Source organism: Gracilinanus agilis, chromosome 3 (assembly GCF_016433145.1).
Source record: "Gracilinanus agilis isolate LMUSP501 chromosome 3, AgileGrace, whole genome shotgun sequence".
Taxonomy (NCBI): Eukaryota; Metazoa; Chordata; class Mammalia; order Didelphimorphia; family Didelphidae; genus Gracilinanus; species Gracilinanus agilis.
In genome coordinates this window covers 595,368,362-595,389,160 of record NC_058132.1, presented here as the reverse complement: position 1 = coordinate 595,389,160, position 20,799 = coordinate 595,368,362, and the positions used below count along the sequence as shown (strand labels likewise).

Genomic DNA, 20,799 nt, shown 5'->3' with positions numbered 1-20,799 from the left:
TTTGTGAGTAATCTTACAAAACCCCAAAACATATACCCAGATAAATAAGTTAAAAATCATATGCTTCCATCTGCATTCCTTCTCCAACAGTTCTTTCTCTGGAGTGGAGTAGCAGTCTTTGTCACATACTCCCTCAGAATCGTCCTGGATCATTGTATTGCTGGTAGTAGCTAAGTCTATCACATTTGTTTGTTCCACAATATTGCTGTTTACTGTGGACAGTGTTTTCCTGGTTCTGCTTATTTCACTCTGCATCAATCATGTAGGTCTTTATAGCTTTTTCTGAAATCATCCTGTTCATCATTCCTTATAGCACAATAGTATTCCATCATTATCATATGCCACAATTGGTTCAGCCATTTCCCAATTGAGGGACATCCTTTTAGTTTCCAATTCTTTGCCACCACAAAAAGAGCAGCTATAAATATTTTTGTACAAACAGGTCCTTTCCCTTTTTTTAAAAATCTCTTTGGGACACAGACCTAGTAGTGGCACGAAGTACCTAATTTCTGTCAGGCACTGTACTAGTCCTTAAGGACTCAAGTATGAAGAATCTAACAATTCCTGCTCACCAGGATCAATGTACCTATTTTATTTATAATAAGTTTGTACTCTAATGAGGGAAACAAATGTATATTAAAGTATGTACACCATGAACATAGAATAGTATACTTGTCAGATCTATGGGAAAGGAAAGAATTTAAGACCAAGCAGGAGATAGAGAATATTACAAAATGTAAAATGAATAATTTTGATTACATTAAATTAAAAAGGTTTTGTACAAACAAAACCAATGCAAACAAAATTAGAAGGGAAGCAACAAACTGGGGGAAAATATTTGAAACAAAAACCTATGCCAAAGGTCTAATTTCTCAAATTTATAAGGAGTTAAGTCAATTGTACAAATAATCAAGTCATTCCCTAGTTGATAAATGGTCAAGGGACATGAATAGGCAGTTTTCAGATAAAGAAATAAAAACTTATCGATAAATATATGATTCTAAATCTCTCATAATTAGAGAAATGCAAATAAAAAAATGCTGGGGTACCACCTCACACAGAGCAGACTAACCAATATGACAATAAAGGAAAATAATAAATATTGGAGGGGATGTGGCAAAATTGTGACACTAATACACTGCTGGTGGAGTTGTGAATTGGTTCAATCATTCTGGAAGGCAATTTGGAATTATGTGCAAAGGGCTTTAAAAGAATACCTGCCCTTCAATCCAGCCATATCACTGCTGGTTTTGTACCCCAACGAGATAAGGAAAAATTGATGTACAAAAATATTTCTGGCCATGCTCTTTGTAGTGGCAAAAAATTGGAAAATGAGGCAATGCCCTTCAATTGGGGAAATGGCTTAACAAAATGTGGTATCCTTTGACAATGGAATCTAATGTTGTGCTGAGAGGAATGATGAACTGGAGGAATTCCATGTGAACTGGAAAGACCTCCAGGAATGGATACAGAGTGAAAGGAGCAGAACCAGGAGAACATTGTACACAGAAACGGATACACTGTGGCACAATCAAATGTAATGGATTTCTCTACTAGCAGCAATGCAAGGATCTAGGACAATTCTGAGGGACTTATGAGGAAGAATGCTATCCACATTCAGAGGAAGAACTGTGGGAGCAGAAATGCAGAAGAAAAACATAGGTTTGATCACATAGTTCAATAGGGATATGATTAGGGTTTTGATGTTAAAAGATCACTCTACTGCAAATATTAATGATATAGAAATAGGTTTTGAACAATGATACATGTAGAACCCAGTGGAATTGCTTGTCACCTCCAGGAGGCAGGAAGGGAAGAGGGGAGGGAAATTATGTGAATCATGGAATCATGGAAAAATATTCTAAATAAATAAATTTTAAAAATAAAATTAAATATGTACTGCATAAATATAAAGTTAGTAAATACCAAATGTTTTGAGAGGATCAGGAAAGGCTTTAGGTAGAGGGAAGCACATCAGCTGTGAATTGAAGGAAGAGAGAGACTCTTACAAGGTAGAAGAAAGAAGGGAATGTGTTCCAGGGACAGAGGGATGGCCAGTGCTAAGGCACCTAGCCCCAGGGATAGCCCCTCTGGTATGAGGGCTTCTCACCCACCTTTGGTGTCCACTTTTCACCTGTGGTTCCAAGAAGCTGTAGCATGTACAGTGGCCGCATCCTGATAAAACCATCTTGGTAGATGGGCTAAACCAGGTTGAGGGCAAGCAATAGACCTCAAACCTATTAGTAAGTTAGGGGGATGTCCATGACAAGCATGTGAAGACTTCTCTAATGGAATAGGTGAGTGGAGAACAGTTTATTCCAACAGCCATGAAGGCAGCTGAAGCAGGCACTATAGAGTGCCTAGAGTTTGGTCAGACGTTGAAGATGCCAAGGTCTTCTGTTGCATTCCCTGACATCACCAGTCGTCTTGACTTGTGTGCCTTGCCACTAGTTTTTGATGACTGGAAGAGAGAGTGAGACTGATTTTGTGCAGCAGCTCTGCCTCACTTAAATTTAATTCATGAGCAAGTCAACACCCCATGCCCATGATGCCATTGATCTCTTTGAAAATGAAGGATAAATAACAAGGGACCCAGATGAGAGTTAGAGTGTTGTATGTAAAGAATAGAGAAAAAAACTAGTTTGGGGAAGCAGGATAATGTTCAGTAAGGCTAGAAAGATAGATTGGGGCCAGGATTTAAAAACTAAACAGAAGAGTTACTTGAGTGAGGAATCATTTGGCAGCAATGTTTTGGACATACTAAGTTTGGTATGCCTCCAAGAATCTAGTTTGAAATATCCAATAAATCATTGGCTCTATGGATCTGTTATATTCATGGAGCTAATAATTAAATGATGGAAGCTGAAGTCAACCAAAAGAGAATGTAGGAAAAGGAGAGTAGGGACTTAGGAGACAGAGCTTTGAGTAGTACCTATGGTTAGGGAACATGGCCAGAGCATCCTACCTTTCCCATTGGCTATTTTTGTCAGAAATTCTCCATCTCAAAAATAAAATCATAGTGTATGTTTTATTTACTTTGGCAGGTATGGGGAATACAAAGTCCCAAATAAAGCACTGAACAAGGATGACCATTACGTGGGATATTGGAAAGAAGGAAAAATGTGTGGTCAAGGAGTCTACAGGTAAATGTGTCTCTCAAATTTTGATAAAGCAGTGTTAAAAAACATTTTATAATAGACATAGTATGCTAAACAAAATAATATATATTCCCATAGTGAAATTTTACTTTTCAGTTCAGTGCATTAATTGTTTATATATAAAAATCAACTTTTTTTTTTTTTCAAAATTTGGAAAATTGTATTCATTAAATCTCATAAAAATTGCATTCCTAGTTTCACAAATATTATTTTTGCCTATAAAATTCTTGTATTTATTGTCATCTCCCATGGTAATGGTAGTAATATAGTAATCTCTCCTTTGTAGTTCTGCTATTACCTGCAAGCCCCAGAAGCTGCAGAAAGAACTCTTGAGTTATTCTGTAGTAATGCAAAATAGCAAATACTGGGCTTCAATACATTTGTTTTGGTTATTTAAAATATAAATGAACATTGTCATTTGTAGAATACTGTATTTAAAAAAAAATAATTAGAATTACCAGTAAAACTTGAATGTGAATTAAAATGTTTTAGTCTCTGAAAGAGTAAAGGAGAAGCTCAGTATTTGAAAGCTTCAGCTTAATATGGTATGCTGCTCTTTGCCCTTTTCTTCTAACTACAGTTATGCCAATGGAGAGGTATATGAAGGCTGCTTTCAGGATAACATGCGTCATGGTCATGGCCTTCTACGCAGTGGTAAACTGACTTCCTCTTCTCCCAGTATGTTCATTGGCCAATGGGTGATGGATAAAAAGTCTGGATATGGCGTATTTGATGATATCACAAGGTATAGTGTTTCCTTTCTTGATAATCTTCATCTTTTAGACTGAAAAAATGAGATTCATACCTCAAAAAGTAAAGATACTTCAAGTGGAGCTGAATGGTTTAGTTTTAGGGAATAAAGAAAGAGGAAGTTTAAAATGGCAGGAAAACTGGCAAAGAATAAGCTTCTTTTTAATGCATCACCTTTTTAATGACAATTCATATAAATCACATTTTAGAAGGCCAGACATATTATTTGCAGTTAATATTTGTACAAAATTCTTCTAAACTCTACACACACAAAACCTACTGTCCTCTTCAGTAAAAAACTATATTTTCTCATAGATAAAAAGCTTGAACCAAGAGAACTTTGCCACCAAATTATTATCTATATTACAATGAGGCATAGCTAGAAAAATAGGAGAAAGAATAGAAGTTAAGAAAATTAATGACTACCTCTAATTCGCTTTAGGGGAGATAAAGAAAAGAACAAGTACTAGGCATCATCCTTAATCTCATAATTAAATTTTAAGATGAGTAATTTCTACAAATATAAAATTAACAACTTGTGTATTGTGCTTATTGTTTATGAAGTACTTTAGAAACTATCAGAAAACAATATTTCTTACATGACATGTCATGTTTGCCAAGAGAAAAACTCATAAAAGAAAGCTTTAGTTATATTTAATAACAAAAATTTAGAGAGAAATCTAACCACCTGTAGATTTAAGTATATTCTTTCATTAAAATCTGTTTTGTTGTTGCTACATCCTAAGTTATTTGAAATATAGAGTTGTGAATGTTATCATCATTTCCCTTATGTTAAGGATTGATAGGATTATTTCCATTTTATCAAGAGAGAAACTGATCTATATTTTTGGAATATCTCTTTTTTCATTTCATGTATCCAAGAAAGAGAAATGGGGTGGCAAAAGAGTGTATTTTTTATGGAATTGAGTGAATATGTCTTAAGAGTTGTGTTCCTGAAGTTACTTGTATATTGAAAATTTATGAAGTACATTACATTTTCCTGCCAATAGGTGCCTATAATTTCACAGATGTATTAGGGATGAGGGGGATGGACAAAGCAGAGTTTGCTATCCAAAATGTATTTTTGTGTTCTAATAGTGAAACCTCTCTGACTATTGCATAGGGAAAAGATCCACTAAGAAAAAAAGAATGAGGTTAGACATACCTCACATGCAATTGTTTAGCCCATTATTTTGGCAAAATTTTTTGGCAAATTTATCTGCATTGTTTTTCTTTTCTTTTGCAGGGGAGAAAAATATATGGGAATGTGGCAAGATGATATGTGTCAGGGGAATGGTGTGGTAGTTACTCAGTTTGGATTATACTATGAAGGAACATTTAGCCTTAATAAAATGATGGTGAGTGGAATATGCATGTGAATATAAATACATATTTATATACACATGTGTATATACATGCATATATATATCATTGTTATTGATTTTTGTTAATTTTTATCTTCCTATTTTATCCTATTGATCTGAATTGCCTCCTTAGATTTCTATTTTTTCCTTTTGTATTAAATTCATCATTATGATTTTAGCCATCATCTATCTTTTATATGATGTCACCATATTTTTGTTTCTTTAAACAGGGAACTGGTATTTTACTCTCCGAAGATGATACTGTCTACGAGGGAGAATTTTCAGATGACTGGACACTTAATGGAAAGGTTGCAAAACTCATTATTTTTTACATGTGTGATACACTTTCTCCTAATGCTTCCTTTATACTTATAAAAATATATTCTTTTAGGGAGCAGCTGGGTAGCTCAGTGGATTGGGAGCCAGGCATAGAGACAGGAGGTCCTAGGTTCAAATTTGGCCTTAGACACTTCATATCTGTGTGACCCTGGGCAAGTCACTTGACCCCCATTACCACTCTTCTGCCTTGGAGCCAATACACAGTATTGATTCCAAGACAGAAGGTAAGGGTTTGGGGGGGGGGGGGAATTGTGTGTGTGTGTGTGTGTGTGTGTGTGTACACATGTGTGTGTGTGTGTGTATGCACATGTGTACGTATATATACACACACACACACTCTTTTCTCTTAGGCTTTTTCTCTTATACTTTTTACTAATTCTTAGGAAAAAATGATATATTTGTATTAAAAAATTTAAGATTGGAAGCAGTAGAAGAAGTGGGAATTAAGGCCAAGCTATATTCTTAATTTACAGGCTGATTTCTCTTTGACCTTTATTAGAAATGTTCCCACTAATTTAACATTTCTTTCCCTAAATTTACTTAGGGAACACTGACTATGCCAAATGGTGATTACATTGAAGGTATATTCAATGGAGAATGGGGATCTGGGATAAAAATTACTGGAACATACTTCAAACCCAGTTTGTATGAGAGTGAAAAAGACCGACCCAAAATTCTGTGAGTACCTCTCGTGATTCTGTTCTCCTGCTAAGTTCTGTAGAATTATTGTGCTTTTACCAACATCATTTACTGAATTATGGGTTTTTTAAAGTTTTTTTCTTTGGACCATTTAGTACTATATAGTACCTTTGACAAGTCACCTGGCACCTGAACTATGTATATCTACTTTTTTACGGGAAAGTTCAGGTTTGAGAATGACCTCAATCCCTCTGCTTGTGAAGTCTAAATATATATGGAGGACGAGGATTATATTTTTCAGTTTACATTTATGGGTTAAAGGAGAAGTGTGACTAAAATTCATCATTTCCTTCCTTCATATTGACACATTATTACTTTTTTCTTTATGGATACCTATTTTAGCTTTGTTTTCATACCATGCCAGATACCTTGTTCAGATGAGAACTCAATATATTTTCTGCAATGTTTTTTTTTTAATTGTGAACTTTAAACTATAAGTAAACTAATTAAACTTATGTTTGGAAGTATTTAAAATTCCCCAAATGGCCTTCAGTACCTTAAGATCTATAGCGGCTTATTAGTTACTCCCTTCTTCAGTGTTTCCTTTCATTGTTTTTGTCTATTCTCGCATTTGTGAATTTATTTTCTTTTATTTAGTTAATGTGTTTTTTTTAAACCCTTACTTTCTGTCTTAGAATCAATACTGTGTATTGGTTCCAAGGCAGAAAAGTGGTACTGTCTAGGCAATGGGGGGGGGGGGTGGTAAGTGACTTGCCCAGGGTCACAGAGGCCTGGCTTTCAATCTATTGAGCCACCTAGCTTACCCCAATCAATGTGTATTTTGATCTGGTTTGTCTTTCGCTTCACATTATTTTATGCCATGCCTATTTCCTCACATTTGTCGTTCTCATTTGTATCCTATTACATTAGCTGTTTTTGTTCAGTATACTCATATGCTACAAGTTTACTTAGTTGTTTTCCATTTAGTGAATATTTAGGAAATTTCTATTTTTTGTAATTATAAGTAGCTATTTAAAAATATATATTCCTTTTGATTTGTATTAATAAGTAAAAGCATATGACTACTTTTATGACTTTTGCTTCTAGATTGTTCTACAAAAATATTCCATCAGTTTGCATTTTGCAGCTTTGTCTGAATATACTTGTTTTTCTAAAACCTCTTACCAACATGGATTTTTCTTTTTTTCTTAACCTATTTGGTGCTTAAGAAGTGGTGCCACATAGTTTTTCCAATTTGCATTTCTTACATCAATGCATCAATTAATGTTACCTGATGTGTAATAGAATTCAAGGTTTTGCTTAGCTCCATGGCAAAAATTAGAAGTTCTTTATTTTAGGAGAAAATCCACCCCTGAAATCAGTAAAGAGAAGTAGGGGATAAGAAGAACAATTCAGAGTCAGTACTTTGTGTTGTAGGATTTAAATTAATATCCAGTACTCCAAGTATTATATTTTATAAGGTTTATTAAAAGTCACTAGAAGTAAAGGAATAAAAGGGTAATTATCTAACAAAATAGAACCATGTGACTAAACTCTCTTGCCTGCTTAAAAAGACCACTGGCCGCTGCTGCCATTATAGGAAGAAAAGAGAGATAAAAATACACAAATTTTATATCCTGCCTACATCAGCATGTAACAACAGGAGGAGAGTGAGGTGCTGGGAATTGTAGTTTTTAGGGTACAGAAATTAATTACACAGTGTGTGATGACACATGCCTTAAAGTATATTGTAACTTCATTTTTTTATTAACCCTTACCTTCTGTCTCAGAATCAATATGAAGTATTGGTTCCAAGGCAGAAGAGTTGGTAAGGGCTAGGCAGTGAGGGTTAGATGACTTGCCCAGGGTAACACAGTAGGAAGTGTCTGAGATCATATTTGAACCCAGGACCTCCTGTCTCTAGGTCTGGTTTTCCATCCACGGAGTCATCAAACTGCTCCTAATTTCACATTTTTTTATCCTATTATATGAGCTATGAGCATTGTCATGGACCACTCTTCTACAGATCTTACAGTTCACACATAGGGAAACTTCTCAACTTTCTGTTTAAATTCTTTTTGTGTAAGGGTATAAAGCAATAAAATTTTTGTGTTATTTTATTAGTAAGAAACTAGGAAACCTGGCAGTACCTGCTGATGAGAAATGGAAGGCAGTATTTGACGAATGCTGGCACCAGTTAGGCTGTGAGAGCCCAGGCCAGGGAGAAGTCTGGAAAGCATGGGACAACATCGCTGTAGCCCTAACCACCAATCGTCGCCAGCACCGAGATAGGTGAGTGCCTGTGCAGCTCATCAGGAAACATCTAAACTACACAGAACTGAGCCCCAAAGTGTAATCTTTTGCTCTGAGAACATTATAGAAATTACCTTAAACTTCATCACTATTACAGGCTTACTTTCTGTTTCCTTCTGACTTCTGTTGTGAGGAAGATTAGTTAGTAATTAAGTATTAAGGTTGACCTAGCAGGAAGGCCTGGAGCATTCCAAGATGGAATGAAGGAGCAGGAAGTGGCTTGTGCCCTGAGAGAGACTCCATTAGTGGTTGGCACAAACTCTTGTTAGCCCTGGGAGATCTCAGAGTTAAGGACACCCTGCAACCTGTTTTCCCTGGGATCCTGTGTGGTGGTGGCATCTAGCAAGGGGACAAGAACTACAGAGCATCACCAAGGGACGGAGGAGTTTGGGATCTGGTGGACAGCATCTCAAGCACATCCTCTCTACTTGGATACCTTGGACCACCTTGGCTTTTGACATCCTGTGATCATCGGTGGATTACAGTGAGAACCCCAAAGCCACCCTCAGCCCTTAACTGTGCTGGTCAAACCCTGGCTGGAACCAGGTTTGATGCAGTCTCCCAGAGACTCCATTACTGCTCCTTTGGGCTCTGCCTGCTTAGGTCACTAAGATTAGAGGAGATAAGTCCTCCCCTTGCCTTGTGGTTTTGCCATTTAGGTTTTAGGGTAGAATTCCCTATCCCACCTTTTAGTTAAACATAATTAAATCTGTTAAAACCTTTTACCTTGCCTGCTGGTTTCTAAGACTCTGGCCTAGTGGTGAGCTCTGACAGTTGGTGACATTCTTGTCGGTTATCAGCAGCTTAGTTGTTTACTCTGGTCTCCCTATCCTGGTCCAGTCTCTCCTTCAACCCAGGGTGTGTACCCACAACCATTTAGATTTATTGTAACATCCTTGGTGCCTCCATATTTTCACACTTCCTCCCTGGGGGAAACAGAAAGTCCACTGTATGAATGCATGTATGTCTCCAGCACACATCTGGGATATAACACCAAGTTTGGGAGAATGCAGTGATATATACTTTTTAAGAATCATGTTTGCTTCATTTTGTAAACTTTACCCTTCCCTTCTTACAGTCCAGAGATATTAAGTCGTTCACATACCCAGACACTGGAAAGTTTGGAATTCATTCCACAGCATGTTGGTGGTGCCTTCACTGTTGAAAAATATGATGAAATAAAGAAATACTTAATAAAGGTAAATCAGAAAGAAGCCAGTTCTTTTGGCTCATAACTAATGATAGTAGCATACTACTAGCACAACAGTGTGTTATCCACAATTAGTTAAATATCAGTCTACTTCTTTGTTTGCCTCCTGAATAATTCCTATATCATTCTAGAACAGCAGCATCAAACAAAGGCCACTGGGACAAGATGAAAATATACTGGGAAATGTTTAACAAAATAAGTATAATTACAGTACAACATAGACAAGGTAAATTTCTAAGTTGATATGTAGCCTACAGGGATTCGTTTCTATTTGAATTTGAATTTGAGACCACTGCTCCATAACACTTTTCCCAAATTAGGAAGTTGTGATGGCTGGCAGGACAGAGGATACGAGTCAAAGTAATTACAGAGTGATTGGTATCTCAGCTCAACAAGCTCTGTATTTTTTTCGTTGGCAGAAACAAAGACTTGTTTGTTAGAGGGTCAGCTCACTTCTACTTCCTGGGCCTTTCCTCTGTACTTATTCTCCCAGACTTTAAGATGCTGTTATTCCAAGAAAAAAAAAATAAGTAGGTGATAAATAGGAGGTAGATGATGAGGAATGTGGAAGGAAAGCCATGGGATTAAAGAAGCCCTAGACCACTGCTGTAGGGTTTGTGAATGGCATTATTCTAAGGTAGGGCTTACCACTTTTGTAAATGTTCATATATATGGGCAGCTAGGTGGCTCAGTGTGGTTAGAGAGCCACGCCTAGAGTTGGGAGGTTCTAAACTCAAAACTGACATTAAACGCTTGCTAGCTGTGTGACCCTAGGTAAGTCACTTAACCCTCATTTCCCAGCCCTTACTGCTCTTCCTCCTTAGAACTACTATTGATTCTAAGACAGAAGATAAGGAAGGATCCTTTACTACCACAAAAAAAGGCTTAAATGTTAAATTATATTCCTGAATTGGAAGTTATATTAATGTGAAAAGATCTAGGAATCAAGATTTTGTTTGATTTCTCTGAACTATAATTTTAAGATTTCTGGTTCTGTGTCACTCTGGACAAGCCACTTAACCCTCACTGCCCAGCCCTTTCTACTCTCTGCCTTAGAACACAGTATTGATACTAATTTGGAAGATACAAGTTTTTATATAATAAAATTAATTGATTAAAGAAATTTAAAAGGCTTTTGGTCTTTTAAATATCTGAGGGCTTTTGGAAAAAAAATGATTGGCCATGTTTATTTTTGCTTCATTGTTTGCTGAATCACTTAAAAGAATTCTTTTTCCTTTCAGGCTTGTGACACTCCTCTGCACCCTTTGGGTCGGCTTATAGAAACCTTGGTTGCAGTGTATAGGATGACCTATGTGGGAGTGGGAGCTAATCGGCGATTGTTGCAAGAAGCTGTGAAAGAGATTCAGTCCTACCTTAAGCGTATTTTCCAGCTAGTCAGGTCAGAGGATATAGTGCATTGAAATTCTTTAAGCAGAATAGAAAATCATTTTCCCCTTGAGATTGAGTTCTATGTAGTTGTCTGCACTTTGATTTTTTTAATGCTTCATTAAGAATCACTTTTTTTCCTAAGACCTCAGAATTTTTACATAGTATATTTCTGAGATAAGGGACAGAGACTCATTTTTGATAGCAATATTTACTTGTTGGATTTATTTTTACACTATCAGAAAGAGGCCTTTACCCTGAAAGAGGTACTGACCTCATGATAGGATGACAAATACACAAGTGCAAGAGACCTTAGAGGTCATCCAAGCCTGTCTCCTTATTGGTAGATGATGAAACTGAGGTTTGGAAAAGTTGAATAACAGGTGTAAGGTTACATATGGAAGACCTGAGATTGCTATGCACATGCTCTAATTCCCAGTCCACTGATATGTCCTCTACCATGCAGCCTTCCCTCTGTGTAGTGTTTCTACAGCCTACTACATCTATTATTGAATCACACCTCACATTAAAAAAAGATCATGTCGTTGAAATGCTACTTCAAGTAGAAATCCAGTAGAAAGATGATCACCTGTAGCCTTGAAATCCTTTCCACTGACATTATGACAGACTTTTACTCTACTTCAGTGGAGCATGAGTACCTAATTTTAGGAAGACCTGAGTTTAAATTATGCTTCTGACTTATAAAACCTTGCTGTGAGTATAAGGCATTTAATCTCTGTGAACCTTAGTTCTTTATAAATGAGGGAGTTGAGGCAGATGATCACTTCATTTTGTAGCCTTTCTATAAGGTGTGTAACTTTGAAAAACTTAATTTTAGGAAGTTTATATTGGATTAGATGTAATTGTGGATACCCAGTATCTAATAGTGTGTTATTTGTTTATTTATTGAGGTTCTATATAATATTTTTTTAATGCAAAGAAATCTTCTCTGCTTTTTAAAATGCTTATGACAGAAACTGGCCGTTGCATCTTAAATCACAATTTTCTTGTTCTAGTAACCCACTTGGACTGAAATAGAGTAAATCTGGATAAAACACTTCAATCATATAAAAGCAGCAGTTTTCATTATAATTAACTATAGTATTTTCACCTAGGGGAAAGTGTGCCATAACAAGAAATCTCAACAGACTAAAAATGAGTTGAAAATAAATTCTTCCTTCATTGGACCTTAAATGGGACAAGTAGAATACAAAGCAGCACCGAAATATTTGAAATCCCAGAGTATAATCAATTTCTCCTTCCACAGATTCCTATTTCCTGATCTTCCTGAAGAGGGCAGCACAATTCCATTGTCTGTTCCTCTACCCCAGGAAAGGAAATCCTTCTGCACAGGGAAGTCTGATTCTAGGTCAGAATCTCCAGAACCAGGGTAAGTGGAGTGAATGGTCATCTCAAAGGATTTCACTGTGAAGAAGTGCTTCTAGTAGAATTTATTTGGTTTCTATGTCAGAAAAACTTTATCCTTTGGCAATTGAGTATCTGTTGCTAAACCTTTCTAAATTTAGCTGGGCTCATCTCCCCTAATCCCTTGTCACCACACAGAGCTGGGTGTTGGCACATTCCAACAAACCCTGTGATGCCAGAAAGAATTCTAGTGCAGACCTGGCAGCTGGCAGTATCTGATTTCTAAGGACCAACCTACTTAAGTATGGAGAAAGTCTTCTCATTTGATGAATTCTTGGGATATGTGAATTCATTAAGCAGGTGATAGTGGCCAGGGACGGTAAGCAGTCAGTAGACATTCTGCAAAAGGAGCTGAATTGTGTCCGTCTTAGTATCCCGGCTATAAAATCCCGGCTAGAAACCAGAAAAAGAAAGTAAGTTGAAGCCTAATGAAAGAATGGCTCACAAACTCTTGTTGGAGAGAAAAAGAAAGAGGAGTTGATAAAATTGGTTTCCTTATGGGTTCAAGGTCAACCAGATAGATCATTTCATGAGAAATTTGATTATCTTGCATTGTAGCACTCATGACAAGTTTTAGAGGGAAGAAGCAGGGAGAAACATACTGTCAAACACGACACATAATTGCAGTTTATACACCAATCAATATCTAAGTGAAAGCTTAAAACTGCACTAGAACTTTGGGTTTACCATATAGAGACCTTCTTTCTGATCATTTTCCAGCTTGTTTTACCTCCATTCAACTTTACAGTTTAGTGACACTGACCTACTTGCTGTTTCTCAAACATAACATTCCATCTCCCATTTACATTCCTTTGTAGTTAGCTGACCTCCATGCCTGGAATACTCCAACCCCCCAACCCCACCTTATCACTGCTGGCTTCCTTCAGGACTCACCTCAGATCCTTCCTTCTACAGGAAGCCTTTCTGCCCTCACCCCCACCCCCCAGCTGATAATGTCTCCCCCTTCAGATTGCAGTATAATATATTTTATTTATCTTGTATATACCTAGATATTAGCATGTTGTCTTCTCCATTAGAATGTATACTCCTTGACTGGCAAAAACATATTGGTTTCTTTCTTTGTATTTCCACTGCTTAATACAGTGTCTGACATATAGAAAGTGCTCAGTAAATGCTTGGGGACTGACTGACTGATTGACATATTTGTGGGCTATAGTTTTTTCAGCTATTGAGAAATGGACACCCAGTTTTTTCCTTAGTTCTTTGCTTCCTCAAAGAGAATTGCTGTAAATATTTTGGTGCATGCTAGATTTTGGCTTCATGGGACTTCTAGACCAAAGTCTCAGTTTTGCCCCATTTCTTGCATTGAAATCCTGAACAGTTGGACTACTTTGATATTGCATCAATAGGCATATCTTCCTACAGACCTTTCAACTTTTCCCATTTGGTATCTTTTGTTCTTTTTGTCATTTTGTATCATGTAAAATGAAGCCTGGGGCAGCTAAATGCTTCAGAGGATAGGGTGCTGGGTCTGGAGTCAGGAAGACTCATCTTCTAATTAAATTTAGCCTCAGACACTTACTAGCTATTTGACCCTGGCCAGTCACTTAACCTTGTTTGCCTCAGTTCCTCCCATGTAAAATGAACTGAAGAAGGGAATGGCAAGCCACTCTAGTGTTTTTGTCAAGAAAATCTCAAATGATCTCATGAAGAATTGAACATGACTGAACAACAACGAAAGTGAAACCTGAGTTATTTTTGCTGGCATTTCTCCATTTCTCTTAGTATTTGCAACATGCTTTCATGTGGTCATTTATAATTTGCCAGTCTTCTTTTGAAAATTATTCCAGGCCCAGTGATTACTTATTTGTTGAGAGATAATCACTTTTCTTATTTATTTGTATATTGCTTTGTCTTTTCCTTTCTTTATAATTTTAGAGCCTGAAAATGTTGGTATTATCTCTTCAGCCATAACTTTTTGATTTCTTTCTTACCTCCCAATGTTTTATAGCTATGTGGTCACGAGCTCTGGGTTATTGCTGCCTGTACTGTTACCTCGACTCTACCCACCACTCTTTATGCTGTATGCCTTGGAGAATGATCGAGAGGAAGATATTTATTGGGAGTGTGTTCTTCGACTCAACAAACAGCCAGACACTGCTCTCCTGAGTTTCCTTGGTGTGCAAAGGTAAGTGTGCCAGTTTTAAGGCAAAATTAAGTTGTTTCACTAAAAGGTAGAACAGTCCTTTCATACTTTCGGTATTGAGTGATGATGTACCATATTTTCCTTTCTTGTTCATCATATTGATGATCATCATACTAATGAACAAAATACTGATTTTAGACTTTATAAAGATTTGAGATAGACTAGATGTAAGCTACTCTTGTCCAAGATTGTTTCACAGTATATTAATAAATTAAAGCCAAATTCCCCTCTGTAATGTTTGCTGAACCTGCAAATATAGTATTATTCATGGATTCTACTATAACTGCCTCCAGAACTTTTTTTACACTTGAATTATACCTAGATCTGAAAAAGTTGTCAGGCAGAAAGGAAAAATATCAATATAGCTATTATGATATCTTTAGTGTCTACTGTAAGTAATGTTTTATAATTATAGAATTATGGCATCTTTTTGTAGGAAATTTTGGCCAGTGACTTTGTCAGTCTTTGGAGACAGTAAAAAGGTATGGTTAAATTGGGCTTGGTTTATAGAGCACATACCAAAAGTGCCTTTACTGTAAAACCTGAATAATACCTGAAAAATGGTACCAGAAAATCTATCATCCTTGATCCCTTACTATTTCTTACTCCCCCACATCACCACCCCCAATATCCAATCCGTTGCCAAGAACTGCCCATTTCTCCTTTACCACAGTTAATCAGTTCACTTCCTTCTCTCCTCTAACATTGCCACCACTCTAGTATAGACTCATTGCAATGGCCCACTGGTGTGTGTCTGCCTGCCTCATCTAACCCATTTTCCAGGTAGCCACCAAAATGATTTTCATAAAGGTTAGGTCCAGCCATGTCACTCTTTCCCCACCATCCCTTCCACAGACTCCAGTGTTGCCAAGATCAAATACAGAAATCTTTGACATTCATAGCCCTTCATGATCTAGTCCCCTCCTACCTTTCTAGTCTTCTTACGCCTTATTCTGTACCATATAATCTTTGATCTAATGACACTGGTCTCATTATTTCATGAACAAGACTGATTTTCAGTCCTAGTATTTTCTGTGTCATCCCCACCTATTGGCTTCCCTGGCTTCTTTTAAATTTCAACTTAAATCCCACCTTCTACAGGAAGCTTTTCCCAGTCCCTCTTAATTCTAGTCCCTTCCTTTGGACAATTTCCCTAAGTTCCTTTATATATAGCTTGTTTGTACATATTTGTTTGCTTATTGTCTTCTTCTAAGGAATTGTGAATACCTTGAGGGCAAGGTCTGGCTTTTGCCTCTCTTTGAATCTCTAGCTCTTAATACAGAGCCTGGCACATAATAGGAACTTAGTAAATGTTTATTGACTATTTTTTTGAGTGACTGGATGAGGCATTCTGTTATAATTGCAAAAAATATATAGTTTTTCCTCTTTTGTCTTCACATACAAATGTTCTCTTGTATAGGTTTTGCCTACTACAAAAGATGCCTGTTTTGCCTCAGCAGTAGAATGTCTACAACAAATCAGGTAATTTCTAAATTTTAAAACATTAATTGATTCAAGGCATTAATGAGTTTCCGAAATTGGTACACAGATAAAGAATTTGTAAGATTCTGATTTTACCCAAATCCCCGGATTTTTGTTTTTGCCACAAGCTGAAACTGATTACTGGGGCTTTCTGAAAAATATAGTTGATCTTCTATCCTAAATCATTGGAGACTTTTGCCTGTTCTTGAAGCCCCATCATGATCTGAAAGCAACCAACCTTTCCAATCTTACCTCCCACTCTTCTCTTTTGCATCCCTCTTGTCTATAAAGGCCTGCTGGTTAAAATCAGAGTTTTCCTGCTTCTGAGTTGATTCATACTGTTTGTTCCCCCATCCCCCTCAAAATCCAACCTATCACTTCTTGACCTCTATTTCCCTTTCTTTAAGACCCAGTTCAAATTTAAAAGAAACTTCCTTCATAAAGTCTTTCTGGATTTGCCCTCTACCCAAGACAGAAGTAAATTTGCCCTTTGAATGATGCATTTTCATTCTGCATTATACTGTAATTATTCACAGTGCCTTATTTCTTCTAATGGACTGGAAGCTTTTTAGTATTGCCCATTGCATTTGGCCTTGTGCCTTGCAGAGTAAGCTTCAGCAGATAAATGGAAAGGCAATACTTGACACTTTTTGAGAAATAAAAAGGCTTTTCTGTGTATACATTATTGATCCATATAAGACTATAAATTAGGCCAGAATAAGAGATTATATACTAGGTGGGAGGAAGTATGTTTTATTGGGAAGAGAGACTTGTAGTTCCTTTAGTTTAAGTAAAGATGTCTATTTTAAGGCCTTTGAACCCCAAGTGCATACGATAGAAGTCTGATTTTTATCTTCAGCAACTAGAAAGTTGTAACATGTGTCTCTTTTACATTCTTACAGCACGACATTTACTCCATCAGATAAACTTAAAGTTATCCATCAGACTTTTGAAGAGATATCTCAGAGTGTTCTTGCTACACTTCAGGAAGACTTCTTATGGTCCATGGATGACCTCTTTCCTGTTTTCTTATATGTGGTGCTACGGGCCAGGTGACCAAATTTACCATTCATTCTTTTAAGGAAAATTTTAAAAATTTAAAAGTAATAAGCATTTTAAAGTAGGTAGTTTGAGCAGGACTTACATTTGGCAAAATGGTGAAATAAAACTTGTCTTTGGCTTCCTTTTTTTTTTTTTTTTTAATTTTTTAAACCCTTAACTTCTGTGTATTGACTTATAGGTGGAAGAGTGGTAAGGGTAGGCAATGGGGGTCAAGTGACTTGCCCAGGGTCACACAGCTGGGAAGTGTCTGAGGCCAGATTTGAACCTAGGACCTCCCGTCTCTAGGCCTGGCTCTCAATCCACTGAGCTACCCAGCTGCCCCTTGGCTTCCTTTTAAGGAGGAAAAAAATGACATTTAAAATAAAATTAGTCCTCAAAATTCACTCATTTACAATTTTGTGACTTTAAGCATTTGTGTGATTTTATTAGTAACCTCATTTTCACTTTTATGTTGGCAACTGTGCATATTTATGGCTATGCACTCTAGAGGGAAAAAATGAGAAGTTCTTTATGTGCAAGTTTATAACTGCATAAAGGAAGAAAATAGTCATATAAGTGTTTGTAATTGTGCTCCAGAAGTTAAAGTAACCTCTTGAGTTAATGAGGAGAGAATTGGAAAATGGGGAAGTGGCTAATTTTGTAGATAAATGAGGTGGTGGGGACCCCATCTTCCTGCCAATGCTCATAGGGCAGCCAGGAGTTAGGGAACTATAACCAGGAAGGAGACTCACCTCAAGGTATGCACTCACTTTTCAACAGTGAGCTATGGAGTAGAAAGGGAGATTAGAGATGGCAGGTTGCCCCTCTCCCCTTTTTGCCTCAAGGTTCTTCAGACATTGCTGCCCCTGCCCCTCCCTGTTCTTCTCTTTCCTTTTATGGGCTATTTCATGCTTATCATGTGTTAGGAAAAGTGTGTGTTATCAGAATTTTTGTTTCATTATAAAGAATTATATGAAGAAAAATGTATTTTCAGGAATTCCTAATGACAGACTACAGTTTTTGGTGGTCATGGAGTCCTAACCCCTTATTTCCCATTGGTTCAGGTATTAGCATTCATGTTTCTGACTTTCACACTCTTTTTTAGCAACATTGTCCCTATGAAAGTTGAGAATTGTGACTCTACAGTGAATTGAGTCATAATTTTTTAAACCCTAAAATTTAGTGCACTCAAACAATTCTTTAATCCTTAGAAAATTTTTAGATTGGTATTTCAAGCTATAGAGAAGTTGGAGCACAGAAAACTTGCAGATGTCATTCCTCAGTTTTTAATTTGGCTCACATCTCTAGAAGAAGTAAAATAGCAAAATAAACATGCTTTACTAATTTAGATACTTTCTAGGTTAAGATGGAAATGTTGGGAGAAAAAAAAGCCCTTTTTCTCTATTCTGGATCGAGGAAAAAGTTCTGGATTTGGAGTCACAGGACCTGAATTAAAGTACTATCCATCATTTACAGTCTGAGTGACCTTGGGAAAATTAGTTTACCTTTTTGGGGAGGAGCTTCAGTTTTCTCCTTTGGAAATGAGAGGGTTAGAGACCTCTAAGGTCACTTCTTGCTCTAATTTTCTGGTACTTTTTGATACAGTACAGAACTCCAGATGTGTGAATAATTTCATTATTTTGTATGTACCATGTTAGTATCTTATCTTCCGCTAGGCTAGTTAGTCTTATCCTCTCAGTTGGATCAAAACAATCTCTTCCTTCTGTATCCTTTCCTTTTTCTTCTCTTCTCTTTCCTTTCCTTTTCTTTCCTTTCCTTTCCTTTCCTTTTCTTTTCTTTTCTTTTCTTTTCTTTTCTTTTCTTTTCTTTTCTTTTCTTTTCTTTTCTCTTTTTCTTTTCTTTTCTTTTCAGAATCCTTACCTTCCATCTTAGAATCAATATTGCATGTTTTTTCCTTGGCAAAAGAACAGTAAGAGCTGGACAGTGGGGGCTAAGTGACTTGCCCAGGGTCACACAGCTAGGAAATTTGAACCCAGGACCTCCTGTCTTTAAGCCTGGCTCTCTCTCCACTGAGCTACCTAGCTGCCCCCTCCCCTTCCCTTTTCTAAGGTAGCTCCAGAGGAGAGAATAACAATGGACAGTGAATGACTGTGAATAAGGAGGCCCATTTTTCTTCTGACAGGATTAGGAACTTGGGATCTGAAGTGCATCTCATTGAAGATCTGATGGATCCATATCTCCAGCATGGGGAACAGGGAATCATGTTCACTACCTTGAAGGTGAGTGGATTTCACCTTTTTATAATGCTGATTAGCTGCCACTCATTTTCTGCATTAAAGTGTGATCTTTGACTATGTTACTTTGAATGTACATTGTATGCCAGTAGAGGACTGCCCCCAATTGGTTTCTTGTCAACGTGCTTAGCAAACATTGGTTTTGCCTTCTCTCTCTTCCATTCCCCTCTTATCTCTAACTATTGTAGTTAGAAGACCTTTGTGGGTATAAGATGATTATGTAAAATGATCACTTGGGGTGACTAGGCACCCAGGGATGCTGGGTTGGGGGGGATTATGTAAATGGAATTAGCTCATCCTCATTCATTGTTAAGACTCTAGCCAGCAGAAATAATGTCACCCCACCCAACTTAGTGGGGAGGGAAGATTAGTTACCCACAGGTGACAATAAGTAACAAATCAAGAACAAGGGACTGCCCTTTGGGCAGTCCAAAACAGAGTTGAGGCTGCCATTTGTCCAATGGAAATTGAAGGTGGATGCAGGAAGTGACGAAAGCTCTCTTTTTAAATATGATGGTAACTTCCTGTGGAGACAGTTTGCGCTTTGAACTTGGTGTTGAAGGATCTCGGCTGAGACCTCAGGCAGCTTCTACTCAGTATTGTCACATGGGTAAGTTAGGCTGACTTCCCTTCTCCTCCCTTGGCGTTTCTGGAGGCTCTAGTCTCAAGGAGGCCTCTCTTGCCTCTCTAATTGTCAAAGGCCTTGTGGCTAGTAGCCTTGTTTAATTAACCTCTAAATTCTCACCCAGTCTGGGCCAGAGTTTCTCTCTCTCAATACCTTCAACCTTCCTAATTGTCAATAAACTTACGTAAAAGCCATTCTGACTTGGGTCTATTTTAAATTTGGAATCAAGCTAATCTAATTCCTGGCAACCATACCTTAAATGTCTAGTTTCCCCTCTTACAAAACTGAACCAAAAGGAGAGCTAAGCAGCTCTGGGACCAGGCGGATTTCTGGTTACTCCTTCCCCAAGGAGCTCACAGCACCTTTGTTAACAAAGTTGTTTAAATGTTGAATGAAGCCTTATAAGTCAATTATATACTGTACAGTAAAAACATAGAGGAATCGTTTTATAGCTCCAGAAAATGCTCAGAAATTTCCATTTGCCATAGTAGCAGAGCTGAGGAATTGATCCATGTCTCTAAGGAGTTTGCAGTTCCTCCTTTGGGTTCTCCCATTGCCCTCTGCTCCCTTTTTTCCTGCCAGTCTTTTTCTTACACGTCCATCGTGCAGGACTTTGGGCTTGCATCTGCCCTAACCTAAAAACAG

At 37.3% G+C, this 20,799-nt stretch overlaps 1 protein-coding gene across 1 annotated transcript in view; it reads left to right on the top strand.

Moving 5' to 3' along the window:
- ALS2 (alsin Rho guanine nucleotide exchange factor ALS2) overlaps nt 1–20,799 on the top strand; it is a 64,885-nt gene that overhangs the window by 42,938 nt on the left and 1,148 nt on the right. Inside the window, exons 19-32 of the mRNA XM_044670642.1 lie at nt 3,045–3,143; nt 3,739–3,903; nt 5,155–5,266; nt 5,503–5,580; nt 6,156–6,289; nt 8,375–8,542; nt 9,642–9,762; nt 11,015–11,172; nt 12,427–12,549; nt 14,557–14,733; nt 15,188–15,233; nt 16,172–16,233; nt 17,136–17,285; nt 19,418–19,514. Of these exons, the coding sequence (XP_044526577.1) occupies nt 3,045–3,143; nt 3,739–3,903; nt 5,155–5,266; nt 5,503–5,580; nt 6,156–6,289; nt 8,375–8,542; nt 9,642–9,762; nt 11,015–11,172; nt 12,427–12,549; nt 14,557–14,733; nt 15,188–15,233; nt 16,172–16,233; nt 17,136–17,285; nt 19,418–19,514 (1,690 nt within the window). The remainder of the gene's footprint in view (nt 1–3,044; nt 3,144–3,738; nt 3,904–5,154; nt 5,267–5,502; nt 5,581–6,155; nt 6,290–8,374; nt 8,543–9,641; nt 9,763–11,014; nt 11,173–12,426; nt 12,550–14,556; nt 14,734–15,187; nt 15,234–16,171; nt 16,234–17,135; nt 17,286–19,417; nt 19,515–20,799) is intronic.